Here is a 19,528-nt window from a genome sequence, read left to right as displayed (position 1 = left end):
AACCCCCCCCATGCTCTCATGAAACCTCCAAAAAAATGATGTTTGTTTCTACTTGCATACATTCAAACAGTAGCAATGATAAAGATTACTAAATTTCCACTTTACAGGTGAAAACACAGAGATAAGAAATTACATCCCTAAATATGGTCTTTAAGAGAAATACAATAAAGAAAAAAAGGATAAACATAAGTTGACACATGAATTTAGTAAACAGCAATGTTCCTTTTACAACTGAAATGCAAAGAAGATAGTAAGCTTGTTGTGGACACTTCAAATAGAACTTTATTGCACTAAAAAAGACGAGAATTCTATAAAAAAGTGTTGGTGTGGATCTTATTTAATATTGTAGTAGACATTTTTCCAATTACTTTGGAATCACTTCAACAGAATGGGCCAGTTATATTTGAGTCAAATGTTTGGTATATATCTGTACATTTTAAAAGGCAGGAGGAGATAGAGAAAGAAAAATACTATGCTTAATTTCCACTGCATTGCAAACCTCAGTTTGTGCCTCCTATGTGGAGAGCTTTTTATGCTGCCTCAGGTCAGGATTCTGGAAAAACCCTCATAATATTCTTGGTTACCAATAACACTGGTTTAGTAAACAGTTTCCATGACTTGAACCAAGCCTGGAAATTGTAGTCTGTTAATGTTGGTCAGAAAGCTGTGCTGTCTGTACTCTCTATAGTCTTGCATTGATGTTCTTTCTAATATATTTCATATTAAACACAGCTGTCTTAGATCCAGACTTCATATTCTGCATCTTCTTCTGGTAATGTACTGCTAGTTAGTTATATAGACTTCTGGTACACACCTAGTATAAATTGTCTTTGATTTTTATGTGATTTTACTTAAATTTGCTTTCAAATACTGCAGTAAGTTTTACTTCTACGGAGTTGTTCTTTTAGTTTTTAGCCTTTGTAAGCTTTATCTTGATTTTTTTAATGATATTTTACCCGCCCTGCTTTAAAAAAATGTTACTCAATCACTATAGTATCATAATACTTTAAAAAGGCTTATTCAAACTTGTTTGACTATTGTCAAATTACTTAACTGTAAAACTGTGGCAACAGTTTCTTTATGTGCTTATAAAAGATACAAGTATTTTGACTGCCAATAATACTAGTAGATATGGACCAGTGCACAGGATTAGTTTAGGCAGGGAAGTTTCTGTACGTACTGTATGTCCTCCAGTTGTCTATGTAATCCATTGTCTAGCTGCTGATTTAGCACCAATCTTCATTATCCTGCTGTGAGAAATGCTGTAACATTTCAATCAATATTATACAATTGGCTGAATATAACTGTGTGACCCCAGCAAAAACTGAAACATCACATTACCCAAGACTGTTTACAGTACAAATTCAAAATATATCAGCTACTGTGAAAAAAAAATTAACTATATCCTAGCCAAAACCAGCAGAGATGGCAATTCTGCAAATGGATCTTCTGTTTTCTCAGGAGGACACGTGCTCTTTTCAGGGCCTCTGTTTCATGAACACAGCTATTTTACACCTTTCCTCCAAAGGAAAATGGTCTTATTTTAAAACTGTCTCCAGCTGAAAAGGTTGCGCATCTCTGGATCTGCTCTGGAGATAAGATGAATGAGCAGGTTCCAGGCAACCACAGGGATTCTTTTCAAAGCCTCCCGAGAAATTCTGTTTTAGTGAAATGGAGCATTGCAGAGCATCAGCCGAGAACCATGGCTTTGTCTCAACAGTGTCCTTGCTGGCTTCGGAGAGTTTATGCAGCAGGTGTTATCAGCACTCCTCTCTAATAGTCACTTGAGGGGGTCTGTCATCAATCTTAATAAAGCCATCAGCATTCCAGCAGATGGTAAACATGATTCCATGCACTCCCATTGCACCAGAATGGATTCTCACCACAATTTTAATTACAGATGAGAAATGTATCGGAAAGAGGCTTTTCTCATGCTGGTATTTCCAAAGGTTTTTTCCAGACAGGACAATATTGTACTGTTTCATCTTTGCTTTGGGTTTTTTTTGTTATTTTTTTATTTCACCCTGATTGAGGGAATTACAGATACTCTCAACTTGTTTAGCACAAGAATTAGCCTCAAAAAATTTCTGCATACTCTCTAACAAAGCAGCTTCTTGTTTTGAATTAGAATTTGAGATGCCAACTTTTTGTTGGCCATGTAAATGTCAGGAGTCAGCTCTGCAAAGTGCAACCTGAATTGCCATTGAAACAATTCTTTGAATAGAACTCAAAATTAAAACCCAAGTAAAATGCATTCACAGGTGAAGATTTTATGTAACTTTAGAGCAACAGATTAGATTTGTAAACACTTATCCTACTGCTCCAGTCATGTCCTACCCCCTCATACAATTACAGATTTATTATTTTCCTTTCAACTTACACTTCAATCTTTTCCCTTTGGGCCTATTCCTTCTATCTCTCTTTGTCCATTCATGCATATGTATCCTTTTAGTAGACACCACAATAAAAAAAGAAAGTTAGGTGGTAGACAGCTTTCCTTTAGGCAGCAAATGTAGTGGATGAAGTTAACACACACAGGATGAGGAAGAGGGCATCTTTTGAATACATTTAAAGATATCCTTTAAAAATATTCAATACTTTGAACATTAACAGTCGATCTGAAAATCTACTTTATATGCTGAATGCAAATTCTTCTTGCAATCCAAGGTAGTTCTGTGTATGCAGAAAAGGTAGTAGTAATTTGGTAAATAGTTTTCCTCTATTTAAAACTTCATGTGTTCTGGCTTACTGACTTTTAGATTAGTGCAGGACTGGATAGCAAGTGGAAAATTCACTATCTAAATGAAGCATAGCCACTCAGTAGGCCAGTGAAATTGGAATCTTTACTGTTGGCATTTCTAACTGCAATGATTGCAAATTCCTTGAAATTTGGAACTCCAGTGCTTCATTCTTTTCATCATGTCTAGAGTATGAGATCAGAACATAAAAATAGCTTCTTATGTCACCTTTTTCTGAGAAGTACATGCAAAAATAGAATGCAATATCAGAGGCAGTACATAAAACTGAAGTAATTACATGACAGGAAGTTACTTGAGTATGGACAGACTTCAACAAATTATGTCCAACAAAAATGAAATTGTATAATGCTTTTAACAGGCTGCTCAACAGAACCGTTTATATCCCAGTTAAATACCTGATCCCACCAATACCATACATGTAGTGACAAAAGCTTGATATGAACTGAATGCTGCGTTAACCAGAAAGAAAAAAATAATCTTGTACTTTTCATTTGGCAAGTTTTGCAAGAGTTGCTTGTATTAGCCTCTAATTAAGTACCTCTTGGCACTACCTCAGTGCCTTTTCAAATGTTAATTCTATCCTTATTAAGAAGATGTCTTTGACATCCACTGTCATTAGGTTATCTGTATAGATACCCCAATAGAAAAGAATGTAAATTCAATTTATCCAGATTAAATTGAGTTTATGGTAATCATAATTCTCTTCAATAACTTTTTCACAGTAGGAAATACTGTGAAATTTTCAAATAAATCTGAGCTCTAGCAGTGCAGCTGGAGCCGTTGTGCAAGAAAATCATCACCCCAAAGCCCCCACTAAGACAGGGTCGCTCTTTGCAAAATAGGGTTAGAGCAACTTGAGACTGAAAGGACCTTCTGCCATAGAAGCCCACATCTTAGAAATCTCTTCATAAGAGAATTTACATGAAAACCTCTTCAGTAGGACCAATATTCCTGTAATTCATGTTAAAAATGGTCCAAAAAGATGAATTTTTTCTAAATTCCTATTAAAATTCATGTGCAAAATACTAAGTTATTTAAATTTTACAGGTAATGGAATTGCTACCACAGAGATGTAAATTTGAAAAAACATCATAGATACATGCTACAAGTTAATAAAATTCAGAAGAGAAATGCAAATCAAACTTATATGGGTCCCTGGTTTGCAAGAATAAGAGTCAGAAACAGTAAATTCTCAAGTTTTTAGCTATTACTGTATCTACAGAAAAAAAATAGAAATTATAAAACAAAAACAAAACACCAAAAAAATCCAACCTAGATGAGTTTTTTCTCAATGATGCCAATGGTAACTGAAAACACAATAATTTTGAGTTTTCTATTTTGTTCTAATACGGTAGAAGTTAGAACATCATTGAAGTGATTCTCTGGTGTCCACTTGGGAAAGCACACACAATGCTGGGGCAAGATGATCCTGAGGCTGTTCTCATTTATGCCAGGTGCTGGCTGCCTGCAGTACCTGGAGGAGCCAAATGTGATCTAACAACATGCACAGCTGCATTTCTTTTAATTTCTTCTCTCCCTCCCCCATCCTTCATTTCTCCTCTGCAGAGCCATTTCTGCATCACAGATTGTCCATAAGACAATAATGGTCAGCTCTTGAGTGGTTTTAAACCAAAAAAACATAATTAATATTAGGCTGTAATTGTAACTTATAACCAACTCTGAAAAAGGGTGCAAAATTCATAGCATTTTTGAGCCATAGCCCTTCCCACACAAATTCCTTTCAGCCACGTGCTGTCTCCTGCTACCTCTCAGCACACCCTCAGTCTGGCCAGGCTCTGTCTGCTCCCTGTGCTGTGTATTGTAACCCAGCCTGGTCACAGAGCTCGTCTCGCTGCCACTGTGTCACTTCTGACTGGGGTGTACAGCCCCAGAGTATCAACAGACCAGTGAGGAAAGAGCATGCAAGTGTCATGGAGCAGAAGAACAGCTACTTCCTTCACTCCAGAAATCTTTACCTTGCTATTAGCCTCCAAAAATACTTTCCATAATAGTCAAGGGAAATATGCTTCTAACTGTAAAAGCACTAACAGAATAATTAGAATTAGTTTAAAACCAATTATGTTTTGTTGTTATTATTAAATCTGTACAACTGATAAATAAAAGGCAACAAACCTTACAGCATTGGCTAAGATCCCCTGGGCCATGTTTAGGTAAATTTGTTTAGGTTTTCCAGTGTATTGTTTGTACCTCCCGGCCTTTCTGCTAAAACTACCCACTATACCCAACCACTTTTCACATTTCATTCAGGAGCAGCTGTGGTTGTGGAAGGAACAGAGGAGGAAGAGGGAACAGATTGATGCAACAAATTAATGGATGACTGGTGATACCTTGGGTATTTTTTGCCAAAAAAGTGGCCTGTGCAATACTCCTGGTAATAAAACACCTTTAGCCTCTATGGTCTAATAATTTTTTTCAATGCTGACACATCATGCAAAAACTTCCTGTTGCTGTCAAGCAAGAGCTACTGTAAGTCACAGAAGTAGACAGACTGTTAAAAAATGATGGATTTCCACAAGGCATAACCTATTGCACATATGCTGGAAGGAACACTCTTAGAATGAATGACTACTGGTCAGGATGTGAAATACAACTCATATTTAAGATAAAAACTAGCAGCAGGTCTGAGAGAAGCACAAATTTATTAAAGATGGGTGAAGCACAATTGTCCTTGATTGCCAGGGATGCACTAATTTTAAAAGTACATTTGCAATGCTTGCTCGCTTTTAGTTTCATAAAACTCAAGGTGAACACATAAATTGCTTACATTTCACTGCAAAAATGGCTTTTACAATTTATTTTTCATTATTTCCTTTGTAAGAGTTCTATTTAAGAATTCACTAATTTGCAATGCATTATATTTTTTTCTTTTTTCAGTAGTTACAGGAAAATACTCTCCAACCTAGGATAATCTACTCAGGGGTCAAATTATTCTGCTTCTTATACAAATCATGGATAATATCTAAGTCTAAAAACAGTTAGAAGTTACTTCAGTCAGATCACATACAAGAATAGCACAAAATTTGTATACAATAATAAAGCTGCCTGCAAACAATAAAAAGGAAGTAGTCTAATGAAGCCTGTACATTTTGAAAACCTATACCATTCAAGTAATTAAGTGCTCTACCACATAAGTGCAGCAAAATCTTGCTGGAGAGATTTATGCTGTCACCAGACCAACCACCTAGTCCCTTTTTATTTTGATACTGTACTTCTTTTACAGGAAATGGAGACCCAGTGAACCTTCCAAGTTATTCCCTTCCAAAAAAAAAAAAAAAAAAAAAAACACAAAAAAAAAAAAAAAAACCAAAAAAAAAAAACCACAAAAAAACCCAAAACCACAGTATTTTTTCTACTACAGCAGTTTCAGTTATTTACTTAAAATAAGAGCTGTAGATGAGATTTTACAGCCATTGTGTCCAACTCCATACTGAGCAGCACATTGATTGCAGGGAAGGAAGGAGAAGCACCCCAAAACACAAACTGCAACACATTAAAGCCTTAGCTGACAATAATTTACCTATTGTGCCTTGAAGGGCTGAGGCCACAGAATTATTATGAGATGCTAATAATATTGTGTAAACTATCTGCATGGAACATTGGCCCACTGCTGTGATAACTTAAATTCAGTTGATAAGTCACAGCAGAATTGAAAATCAAATTTCTGAAGTACAAATGCTCATCTACATATGATTTCCAAGACATTATTTGCTGGTTTTATGTATTCTTACATAATGATAAATGTAGTTAATAGAATTCCCTCTGTCACCTTTTCTATGCACAAAAAGTGTTTAAAAGAGCAAATGGTGTTTAATCCATTGGCTGTCTGTACACTCCATTTGCCCCAAAACCCACATTTCTTTCCTATTTATAACTTGTAACACATATCCTGTTCTTGATGTCTTCTAACAGGAAACAGAAAGTGAGAGAAATTCACTTTCATCACCATTGAAGAGTCAGCCTGGGAACCATTCTGCCATTTCTCAGGAGGAGTCTAGTGTGAAAAGAGGGAGAGCAATCTTTGAAAAGATGTCATCAGAAAATGGCCACAGCAACAGCTCTGGAGGTTAGTATCACCCCATTGACCTGATACCTTGCTTTAAGGCAGTGGTCTCCAAATCTTTTTGATGGTCACCTCTACGATTAAAATATTTATGAGTCTGCCCTCCCAATGTTGTATATATATTTATGAATCATGTACGTGTACTACTGTACTAGTAAAACCTTAGGCATCATATACCAAAATAAAAGTTAAAGTAGGATGGATGAAAAAAGAAATATTTAAAAAGTGTTTATTCACAAAAAAGATGAGATTGCTGCACCCCAAAGGAGAGTCTTGAACAGCCCCTGGGGTGCACATGTTCCGCTTTGGAGACCAATGCATGAGGATATCAAAAAGTTGCTATATCTGTGCTTTGGTTTGTTTTAACAGAGAAAGAATATGCATGATCAAATTTTCTGATTAAATACCACTTATTGACTTCTAAGTGTCTAGGACTTGACCTTATATAAAATAGATTATCCAAATAAACAGCATTAAAGGACTTGTCCAGTCTCCCAATAAAATTCATAAGCTCTCTACAAAATATCAATTATTGATTCCACTCTTTAATCAGAAAATGTTTAGACTGCATATTTATCTATGTCAGACTCTAGAATTATAAAGGAAAAGGGAAACTGAACTTCGTAAGACCTTTTTTTAGCTAATGTTGCTAAGTTTATTAAGCTCATTGTTTAAACTACAGACCAGTTCTTTTATCAAGTTTAACTTTCAGCCATTGGCTATCTGTTTTCCTTGTTTCCCTTACCATACTAAAGAGACCTTTCATACCTGCTCATTTCTTCTTGGAAAGATAATTATATATTATGACCATATCACTCCACAACTATCTAACATTAACTCAACAGAGCTACAATTCTCTTTGTGGCAGTATTTTTTGTACCGCTTCTCTACATCTCCTGAAGTTTTTCAGGTATCTTTGGATTTAAGGACTATTTTGGGGTGTTTTCTACTTCTCCTTTTAGAGATTTCTAGCACAAAGCCTTTTTTTTTTCTCCTCTGACAAGGAAACACAATCCTCCATTCCTCATCCACTCTGCCTTTGAGTCTAAATATGGCACAGCATGTTTCAGAAGCATTTTTTGATCCACCAGGAATAACAAAGAATATGATTTATGCAAAAATGCACAGTCAACAATTCATACTTCTTATACATTAAGCTTTTTCCAAAAATGTGACAGCCCCACAGGGGATAATGTTTTTCTATGTTCCTGTGAGAGCCATAATATCCCATTTTGGATTCAGACAGCCTTATGAGAAGTAAATTCCCTATAGGCTCATTTTAGTTTGAAACCACACATGAAAACTCTTAAACTTCTAATAGCTGAAGTCAGGCAGTGAAATCTGAAACTGCTCTTGAACAAATACTCAGGTCCTGAAAAAATAAGATCATGCTGATCCATAGATTATTTCTCCCATCACTGTGAGATTTGAGATTTTTATAACCAATAACAATATATGCCAACTTGCCTCAATTTTTCTGCAAGAACAATACCCTCAAACCACTAAAGTGCTATGCAAGTTTTTCCTAAATGTTCCAGTTAGACCAAAATCTTATTTTCCTAGAAGAGGTATTGAGCAAAATTTACTGCTCTATGACTGAGTACCAAAAACTTCTGTTGTCTCCACTGAAAAACAATGAAGGCAATGCTCATATTGGTGTTCATATGCTGGAGAAGCCCATACTGGATAGCTATGCAGGCATAATGTTGGAATAAAAAAATAGCAAAAACCTAGAATTCTGAAGTTCTATTACACACAGATGATTTTTCAAGCTTCATTTACTTTATAGAATTATGTAACTCATGACTAATAAAAGAACTAAATTCTCTGAAATAGATACTATCATACAAGCCCCATATGACAAAGGCAAACAGATTTTGTTGGCATAGCTCAACTTGATAAGGCTCTTCTTACCAACTAGTTCAACAGAAAAACATACATTTATCTCTGAAAGAATCAGAATATATTACACCTTCAAATTCAATTGAATGAGCAAAGCTTAGAGCAAAATGAATGAGCAAAGGTTCAGAACATTTAATCTCTCATACCACCACAAAGAGTTTCACATTATGTTGTAAACTAACTAGCTTCTTAAGACAAAAAAAATTCTGTTTAAAGCTTTTAAAGCTAACAAGAGAATAGTTTCTATTACCTTCACTCCCCAAGTGGTTAATAATATGTATCTATTAAAATGTTTTTTAAAACAGGCCATTAAATTCATTGGCCTCATATCAGCAAGGAATTAAACCACATCTAACTTCATGCACATGAGTATTCCCATTGCACTTAATGAAACCATTCACATGCTTATGACTATGCACAATCCAAAAATCCCTTGTTGAACCAAAATACCAAGAAAGATTTTTAACATTCTTAAAAATTAAGGCAATGGCTAATACATTTCATTCTCTGTGTTACATAATTCAATCTGCCTTTAAATATTAACTGACACTTTTTGGCTGTGGTGGACTATCCCCCTGTGTTGCCAAAGTGTACTTTCAATTTTTCCATGGTTTTGGTTGGCATTCGTTTAATGCACAGGCTTCTTATTTGAAAAACTGCAGTTTTCTCTCTTCTCATTTCTTCTTCCCCTAAAAACCTCTTTTACTTTCAGCTGACTTTCACTGACTCTTTCACTGCTGCTCTTATTATTTCTTGAACTGTAAAAATCTTTTGTCTACCATGATAATATGAAATATGCAGAATTACTGAATGAGATAAGCATAACAGCAAAGAAAATTTTCCTTTTGTAAGTTATGAGTAGGGTCAGGTAAAAATACTAAGAAACTGAGTATATTTACACTGAGATCACTCTTCTATGCATGTCTCTATCTGATTTTTATTGAAGATTAGAATTACTTGTGATATTTGCTTGCTATATCCAAATCTTGAACACTTATGCCAGCTTTAGAGGGAATGGGCAGAAAGGCCAGATGTGCCTTGGAAACTTGGTGTTTGGTGGGATACCCCTTCCCTGGCACTATGTTCTGTGCCAGAGGAACAGACCGTTGTTCAAAAGTCACTTTTTTGGTTGCATTTCTCCTGTCACAGACAAGAGAGATGATCACAACATATTCTATTTGTCTAAAAGAAGGGAAAATAACCTTACACTAAATTTAAGGCACTTTCTGGGGTATATGGAATTTATTTGACACAGTCAAATGAGTGCAGAAAGCAGCAGAGAACCCCCTAGTGCTAGTAACTCAGAGCTGCTTTTTCAGGCATCCTCTGAGCTGCTGCCTCCACATGCACTGTAGCTGAATTACCAATACTTCTAGGTAAGCCTATAACCTCTTCACACCTTGAAACAACTTTGAGATGTAGTTAGCAATGGAGATAATGTTCTATAAGGTTTTAGTAATACTAAACCAACTAAAACATATCCTAGTGAAAGATCAGTAAACAACTGTAATCTACAATAGACTCAGACTGTGGTAAGCAAATACTATAAAGTCTAAGGCTAATTAGAACATAATAGATCTAATTATAATAAACTACTTGTAGTACTTAAAATTACTTTTCACAGGATAAAATAATGCAAATATAACACTATTAGAAAAATACTATGCTTGTTGTTTAAATTTTATATTTTTTTAAATTAGAAATGCTTGTTGCTTTTACCCAAGAAATTTTCCCCACTCTGAAAAGTTTCATTGACTTAAATTTTTCTGTACTTTCTAAGCTCTAAGTTGAAAATAAGATAAACTTGTTTAAAAATTGATGATACTTTTTCTTTTTGCTACTGCTTCTATCTCAAGATTTAGAAAAATGTACTTATTTTCCTCTTAGAAAATACCATGTGTGTTTGTACTTACAGTGGAGTCTCGCAAACTTGTAAGAGGACTATCTAAGGACAGCACTCCCAGGGCTGATAACACACTGCTGGATTTCCAGGAGACTGTCTCCTTTAAAGAAAGAATGGCTATGTACAAGGCTGCTGTGTCCTTTGCCCATGTAAGATATCAATGGTTTCTTACCTTCCTACCTCTCCATTTGCTTTGCACAGTGACACATCCTGCATTCTTTATTTACTCAAGCCGACTGATGGACCATTATGGGGACCAAAATTTGACACCTAAATTAACAAACCTACTCAGGAAACTAATTGATGCATCAGTCTCTATCTCTGCTGAGAGAGATTTTTCATGCTATGGAGCTTTGGTCATCTGGACAATTCCCTTTAACTCATTAGAAGGACTGAGTTTTTCTTTCACTGTTGCATGAGCTGCATTTATTAGGGCTATAGGCTTGTGATACCCAGCAGCTTCTGCATTACTAAAATTATTACTAAATAATAAAATCATATTCAAAAGCACATGAAGTTTAGGCCTTGTGCTGTTCAAACTAAAGAATTTGAAATTGCTGCATTTTAAAATAGTCACTCTATGAGAGAACGTGTATGAATAAGTATTGCTTTGTAATAAAATTATTTAAAATTGGCATTATATAAAAGAGCACTTACGAAAAAAATACTTCTTAATTTTGTTTTACAACTGTCTCAAAATGTCTATCAATAGGATCAAGTATTTTACTGCAAATTTTAAAGTATTGATACCATGTAGCACAGAATGTATTTGGTTAACAGAATTTGTAAATTATTAAAATAGACCTCCTCACTACACAGTGAATTATCAATCCAGAATACCTGAAAACTGTGTCTTCAGATCTCAGCCAGGAAAATGTTCGTCAGTTCTGCAGAAACACTACGGGTTAAAAACTGTGGTTCTACCATATGCTAAAATCCCAGCCAGAAGTTGCAGCTCAGATCCTTTGTATAAGGAATGAAGGCATTATGAGGGCTTGTTCTAACATGAGAAAGACAATGGTCTTTGTTTTCACTAAACTTTCAGCACATGGAAAGAACACCTTCTTCTCAATGTAAACTAGCCAGAGTAACTTCTGTAAATCAGTGACCATACCTGGCAAAAGAAGGATTACAATTCAGCTCTCACCAGACATTATCTTCATCCATATGCAAGTAGAGTTGTAGAGAATTCCCAGTCTTACCTGCACTTCAGTCTAGGAAAAACAGGTTGGCATTGCCTGAAGGGACCTTCTGGGTGCCTGGATAATCCAGAAACCACACAGTGAAAACAGCCACCAGAGTCCAGGTGTTTTCCAGCCATCAAACTCCTTCCTGATGACCCAACTGCCTGGTGTGTATTCAGAGCAGATTCCTGCATTTCACCTGTCTGAGAAGGTCCCAGTTCTCTAGTCCAGCAATTACAAACTTTGCTGAAGTTAGTACCCTCTCTCACAATGAAAAGAACTGCATGAAGCCTGACCCAACCTGTGTTGAGCCCTTAGGAACTATTTCATTTATACTCAAAAACATCTCACAATTTCTTGGATGGTTGCCTGAAAAAAGGAACTTTATATTTGGTTTCATTAAAGGGAATTCATACATTTCATTGGAGGACCCATAATTGCATTTACCTGTTCAAAATATCTCCAAATGGTTGTTAAGGTGGGCCTGAAATGTTAATTCATTAAAACAATTACCTTCCAAACTCATATATCCATGTACATATATAATCATGCAGTCTTCATCACAGGGAAAAAAAACAACCTGTTTTATATGGTCTGCTTACTTACTCATATATTAGCAGTAAACTTCACTTAGTAGCTTCATTACAAATATATTCCTGATTTTTGGGTGGGCTTTTTTCTGTATAGAGATTAATAAATTAAAATGCTGAAAGCTTCATCCAATACCATCTAAAAAGTATGACAAAAGGGGCAGAACTAGAACAGGAAGCCTGAGGGTAAATGCCCTCTTGTGACCTTCATTGCTGTTGGGGAAGACAAGGTCGTCTCACTAAGGCCAGCTTGAAGGTCTCTGCATGTTTTTCAACAATGCCCACTGGAAACACAGAGGACCAACTCTGTGGTCCTCTGTTGCAACTCTGAATGCCACAGAATTCAGAAGAGACAAGTAGAACAGGGAACAGCAGATTGTTCTGGAAAATGGTTGTTACTGCCAGTGAAGCAGATGGGACTTACTTCTTTTGGTGCTCAAGATTCAGGCCAAACATACCTTTAAGTTGTCTAAATCATCAAGTATGCCTCTTGTGCAGTGGTCTATGAACTTGGCAAAAACAGTATTTATGATTCTGAGTCATTCCTGCATACTGCTGTTAACCAGCTTAAAAAAAAAAGTTCATAGAAGTATGCTTTATGTGCAAATAGAAAACAACTGGTCTTACTTTATCGCTCTAGAGTTCACAGAAGACCAAGTTCTGTACTGTGCCTGGTGGCCTGGCAGCAGTGAGGAAACAATTTGAGAAAGTACAAAGGATGTCTCCAAAAAAGACCTTTGTTCAGTACCAGCACCAGCAAAGATCTCTACAGGTAACAACAGCATTTTAATACTATCAAACCTGGTCTGCCCTGCCAGATAACTGAGGAAAAAAATATTAGTGCTTGCTTTACTGATGAGTTTTCATTATGACTAAGACAACATTTCTCTAGTGTTCATCCTCATAGAATTTAATATTTGAGACGTACCACAGGATTCATATATTTTTATGCAGATGGACACTCACTATAGATTAGACTCAACTAGACTTAAATTGAGTAAAGCAGATTATTACTATGAGTATTTTATACCAAAACCTGTCTATAAGACTATGATTTATACATTATCATGTGTCATGGTGATATTTTCCATTTATTGCACTTGATGTTAAGTCATTCTCTTTCAAAAGGAGTTTCCTGCTTCCACTGAATTAAATCTAATAAATTTCCCTAGACAGATCAAAAATTGCACAGAAAAACCCAGACATTACATAAAAGTAGAACAAAGCAGTAACTAAGTGTTACTTCAGACAAAAGACCTTTACATTTCATTGCTTCATTAGGCTATACCATGAATAATTGTTGTAGGAGATAACGATTTTGTACTATGTGAATCCGCTGCAATAAAATGCTGTACAATCCATCCTGTACACTCTGAAAAACAGTAAATTTATTTACCATCCTGCACTTCTTGGAGAGATTTTTAAGCAATATTGTTCTCCTAGCTTAGTAGAAAAAGACACATTAACATTTTGCCACAGGCTTCTTTTAATGTTAAGTATCATCATATCTACCACTAATCTCTCATTTCTTATACATTAATATCTATATCAACAATTTGCACAGACAACAAGCAAAACTCCAGTTTGTAGGGAAGAAGACACAGCTTGCTGCAGGGGTATGAATACATCTTTAAGCAAGCAGAAAAATGCCATAGTGGGACATAGCCATAATGGTGCATAATCAGTGCTAATAGGAAGTGCTGTGTACATGCTTTTCAGATGATGTGTCCTACTCTACCTGCCAGTTTTATGGGTGAAGGAATATAGAGCCCTGTACAGAAATTATGTGACTTTTCTCTTACACAGAACCAAATCACTTCATTTCTCTGATGTCTAGGTGCATTTTCCCAGGACATCCATCTCTCCAAAAAGCCACTAGAATGGTTCCATTTCTCCAGTCAAGATGTGACCTCAAAGAACACTTATCCATGTATTTTTCCTCTGTGGCTAGTTCAGGAGGCTCTCTCAAATCATCAGCAGAAATAGTCACATACACTGAAAAATGAAATCACTCAGACCAAATGGAACCATCTTTAAATTTAGGTTAAATAACTTACTGCAAGACCATAAAATCCCATTTCTATGTAACATAACTGCACTTTCTTGGAAAATGGGATTATACACTTAAGTAATTGAAAGATTATTTAAGGTCACTGGATCCATCCGGGGGCAAAACAGAGAAAACACATAGTTTGAAGACAGAGCTCCAGATCTGGATAAATTCAAAGTATTAATCCAAGATAAAATAAGGATGCAATTAAATTTTTAAAAAGTAATCTAAATAGATGAACATTCTACTACACATTCAATTACTTTATAAAGAGTTCATGACTTAATTCAAAATATTGTCATCAAATATGTAAATAATAAGTATTAATCTTCCTGTTTTCCTCAGGCAGCAGCCATCACTCTTAGCTCCCTACATTGTACTGGAAATTGGTTCTTTGTAATAGGTGTCATAATACCAGTAGAGCTCAATATACTCTTGTCCAAAATGGTGAGCAGCAATGAAAGCTGACCACAGACTTGCCCTGTGCTCATAAACTCAACCAGAGTCTGATTAGAGACCTGGTCTGTGTTCTGACCACTGGCACTATGAGCACCTTCTAGCTCAGCCACCAAGATGAGAAGGGGCCACGAGCTGTGGTGTCACACGTGGGCAGGTGCCAGCCTGGAGTGCCTTGTTACCCCGGCTCAGCCCCCTGATGGCTCAGGCACAGCCTCAGTGCCCAGTGTCAGAAATGAGCCATAGCTGGCAAGTGAGCTGAACCTCCAACACAGCAAAGAGTGGAATACAGAGAAAACCTCTGATAGTCACTCACCCATTCAGTGCACAATGTCAGAACTGACACGGGCATAGCTACTTCTCCTTCACTCAGGGTCATTCCAGAGGAATTTTCTAAGATGGCTACAGTAGCAATTGCCAATTTTCTAGCAATTGCCAGAGAGAAAGACTGAATAACGGGACAATGTCAGTGAATGGTGAACACCTCACATTTTTATGAAAATCTTTCATATAATGCCCAAGACATCTTAAGTATATAAATTCAAATAAGCAAGGCTGACAAATCATAGGGATGAAGTGCAGATAAGTGAAGTTCTTTTATGAAATTTCTGCAAGACTCTCACAGAGCTGATGTGCAGCGAGACTGTGCTAAAGAACATAAACAGATAAAAAAGCATTGCTTTGAGGAAGAAATGAAGATCCATGCCAAATAGTCATTCCATTGTCACTAACTTTGTAACTGAAGATTCAGGATTCCAATTTACTTCCACTGCTGCTTACAAGTTTGTACATACTGTTCATTCAAAACAGAAAGTTCTAAATTTGCAATACATAAACAATATTATATTAGCCAACTTCTGACAGATTATATGTTGATATAATATTATGTTGTACCACATAACAGTGGTACAGTTCAGCTCAACACATTATGCATCAGTTGTGAGATAGTAAAAGTCTTTCTTGTGCTTGGATGAACCTCTGAGCCATTTGATCTCCTTGAAACACATACTGACATAGAGAACTGTATGCATGTTTTATGCATATTTACATATAATGTAGTGTACATATTCTGAGCTGAAAAACAATTCTACTTTTGAAAGAGAAAGTATGTTTCAATTGTTATTAGAACGAAAGAAAACTAAAAATATCAGCACAAAAAAGCAAATCTTGTTCTAAATTACTAAATTACACAGAATTCTTATTGAAAAATGTGCCAAGATTTGAATTATCAGTAATTGTTCTATCTAAATTATTGCAGTACAGAAGCACTAAAGTTGTTGTATGGGCCACTAACCTAAAACACGTGTAGCAATTACAGCTCCGTGCAGTAACAGAATCTGAATGCCTACATAAAAAAACACTCCTGTAACAAAACTTATACAGACTTATTCTCAGCCTTACATGTTTATTTATAAATAGCATTGTTTTAGGTTAGAGCATGTTATTACCCAGCGACACATCAGTACACTACAGTGCTCTGTGTTAAGCACCATGCAGATGTGCATGGCAAGGCCAGCAGCCCACACAAAGGGTGAAGGGAAACAAATGTGAGAGACTGGAGGATAAAGAAGCCTGAAAGAAACTGTCCACGAGCAAGCAGCATGCCAACAATCATCCAGCTGAAAGGGTTTTCTGAAACTTACTTATGCCATAAATAAAATGTAATTGATCAATTTTACAGAATATACTACAAAGGCCATGGGATCTACAAAACATAATGGGGAAGACTAAATTAATCCTACCTGCAGTAATGCTATATCCACCAGTTGGCAGTTACAAAGGAGGGATGAAACCACAGGTGGTCTAACTCTGCACTTGTTCAGAGTAATAAACAAGCAGCATTTAACATCCTGTTACTTGAATTTCAATTAGCCATTTTGACTGACACACAAAATAAGAAATCCTCCATGTCCCTCTCCCTCCCAGCATGCCCAGAGAAAGGCTGTTTAATTATATCATCAAAATCTGGCTCATAATGTTTGGGCTGCATTTTCAATGGCCATTGCTATAGTATTAAATTATTATGCTCTTTTGCAATATGGCAACTACTTCATAAGCAGTACCAAAGTTACAGCAATAAAGCACTAGTGACATTCAGATTAGATTTGCTTCCTGACTACATTAAGTCTAATTATATTTCTTTTTAATGCCCCACACCATTCAAAGGACACATAATGACTACTCTAAACATTTTTCACATCTCATGAATGAGCTTTTCCAGTAATGAGAGCTTGAATTACATATCTAAAACATGCACATTAGAACAGAAAAGCTTATCTTAAATGAAAAAGCATATATATGCATAAATATATTAAAAAGCATATCCATATAGAATGAAAAGGCATATTAGACATACACCTCCACAGTTATTAAACAGAGAATAGATGGAAAAATTTGCACTTCATTCTTTTTTGAACTGCCTCTTTTCAACCTGATATGTGGTTAGCTCGGCATCTCCTCATATGTTGTGCAGCTCCCTCACAAGTGTTATGTACACAGAACCTGCAAGCGTAAAACAGGACATCCTGTAAAAGCAGGACATGCTGTGACCTGCTCTGCTCAAGCCTCAATGCACTCCAACAGCTCAGATAGGATTGCTTTCGATACTGTTAGTGCACTAAATCATTTACTGGGACAGCAATAAGAAAATTTCTTCTACCCTTTGTTTGTACAATTTTAATTCATCTTAGAGGTGAAACAAGATTTGGCAGCACAGAAGTGGAAAAGAATTACTAAAGCCCATGGAGGGAATGCTCATTGTTTCTCTGCCATAGATCTAAGAACCCTTGCTGCCCACTGCATGGCAGGAATCACAGGCCAAGCAGTAGATGACTCCTATATTGATTCAGCAGAAGTATTAATGGAGATGCAAGCAGTGTAAGCATTCCTTAGTCTGAAGGTGGAATAAATTCCATACGTATATGCTTTCTCATGGCATGACTAAGAGAAAGAAGTAATTTCTTGCCCCACAATTAACTGAATTTCAAGTAGTAATCAGGACTTGAGATACAGGAAGCTTAGAGCTCTATGCTGCCCTATAGGTACAGCAGCAATCTCAGAAACACAGTACTGCCTCCATTCATGTTCAAGTTACATTGAACACTTGGGAAACTCTTGCTGGAGGGACCAGAAGCTCCTTTCATTTGAAAGCCTATTATCAGTAGAAACTAATAGACAAGCTTCCTTCTAACAAATGAAAAAGAAAATATAATTTGACATGAGTGAAATTATTCGTTAGATGGCTCTGTGTGCATGGGAGAGGAAGCCCAGGACTGCTTAATAATATCAGTCTTTCAGATTTATTTCTTCTAATCACTAAGTCTCAAAGTACCCCATAGACACTGGTAATGATGTAATACAGGTTTGATGGCAGGCTTCAAATAATAAAACAAATCACTGTCAGAATCTGAAGCTAAACCAAACACAGACTCAGAAATCAGTTTACACAGACATCTTGGACAGTGCTTTAAACTCCTGAGGATACACTGTTTATTCCACTGCAGTTGTCAGGCTTGTAGTTACAAAATATATAGACCCTGTATATTTTACAGGATCTTTTGGTTACTTCATGGGTCACATTTTCTACAATTGCAGTTCAGCATTATTTTTGCATTGGAAGAACTTTATAAAGCATATGCAGGGAATCATCACCTCATACAGACATATTACACTTCCTTTTAAAAACTGCAGTAGCATTATGTCCACTGCCAGGCAACAAGTTGGCGGCACAGCACATAAAGCCAGAACAAGTCCTCCTTGTCACCTCTGCTCCCTTCCAGTCCAATTATGTGTTTTATCTATTCATGCACCTTGCCATATCTGCTGGCCAGCATCTTGCTGTAGTAACAAAGACTTGACATCTGTGTTATAAAAAAGACAGTTCCAAAGCTGATAGCAATACATATTAAAAACAATGGCACTCTGCTGTAAAATGGCTGCTCTTGTTACACCATTTCCATCAGAATTAATTTCTGACAGCCCTTCAGGAAAAAAAAAATCTAATTTACTATTAGCTGTTAATGTGAATTTTTTTGTTTGTCTTGAGGAAACATCAAGTAGCAGGCACCACACAGTATCAAGCAGCACCAGGGAAGCTGAGTGCAATGAAATGACCTCCAAAGAAAAACAGACAGAAGCCTCTCAAACACAAGAGGTAACTACACTGATACATACCTGCTTTGTTTCTTCCTTCTTTACCTCTTGCTACAGCAAGATCTGGATTTTTCTGCTGAGAGCTTACTGCATTACTGAGTGCATAATTTTTACAGGTGTTTCACTACAAGTTTTTCATGTCTTTATTGTTTTATTGTGATAATTTCTATATCTACATTCATATTTTTCATTGATGCAATATTTTAAATATGGTTTCAGTAGTATGTAAAATTAATATGCATTGCACTAAATCATGAGTAAAGTGAAGGTTTTGTGCACAGGTTTCTCCTCACAAGCAAGTTATTAACGAAATGAAAAAGGCTTCTACATTCACTCAGCATGAAACAGGTAAGAAATGGCATGAGAATAAATGCTCACAAATGAGCAATGGCAAATGTCTTTACTCCCACAAATGTACTTTTCTTAGCATTTAAACATGAAAAACACACTG

At 36.2% G+C, this 19,528-nt stretch overlaps 1 protein-coding gene across 1 annotated transcript in view; it reads left to right on the top strand.

Annotated features, from left to right (window-relative positions):
* XIRP2 (xin actin binding repeat containing 2) overlaps nt 1–19,528 on the top strand; it is a 38,091-nt gene that overhangs the window by 8,374 nt on the left and 10,189 nt on the right. Inside the window, exons 2-6 of the mRNA XM_026791650.2 lie at nt 6,690–6,843; nt 10,658–10,794; nt 13,060–13,191; nt 18,971–19,078; nt 19,359–19,425. Coding sequence (XP_026647451.2) covers nt 6,690–6,843; nt 10,658–10,794; nt 13,060–13,191; nt 18,971–19,078; nt 19,359–19,425 — 598 coding nt within the window. The remainder of the gene's footprint in view (nt 1–6,689; nt 6,844–10,657; nt 10,795–13,059; nt 13,192–18,970; nt 19,079–19,358; nt 19,426–19,528) is intronic.

The sequence above is a fragment of the Zonotrichia albicollis genome, chromosome 10, assembly GCF_047830755.1.
Source record: "Zonotrichia albicollis isolate bZonAlb1 chromosome 10, bZonAlb1.hap1, whole genome shotgun sequence".
NCBI lineage: Eukaryota > Metazoa > Chordata > Aves > Passeriformes > Passerellidae > Zonotrichia > Zonotrichia albicollis.
This window is presented reverse-complemented; position numbering and strand designations above follow the sequence as displayed.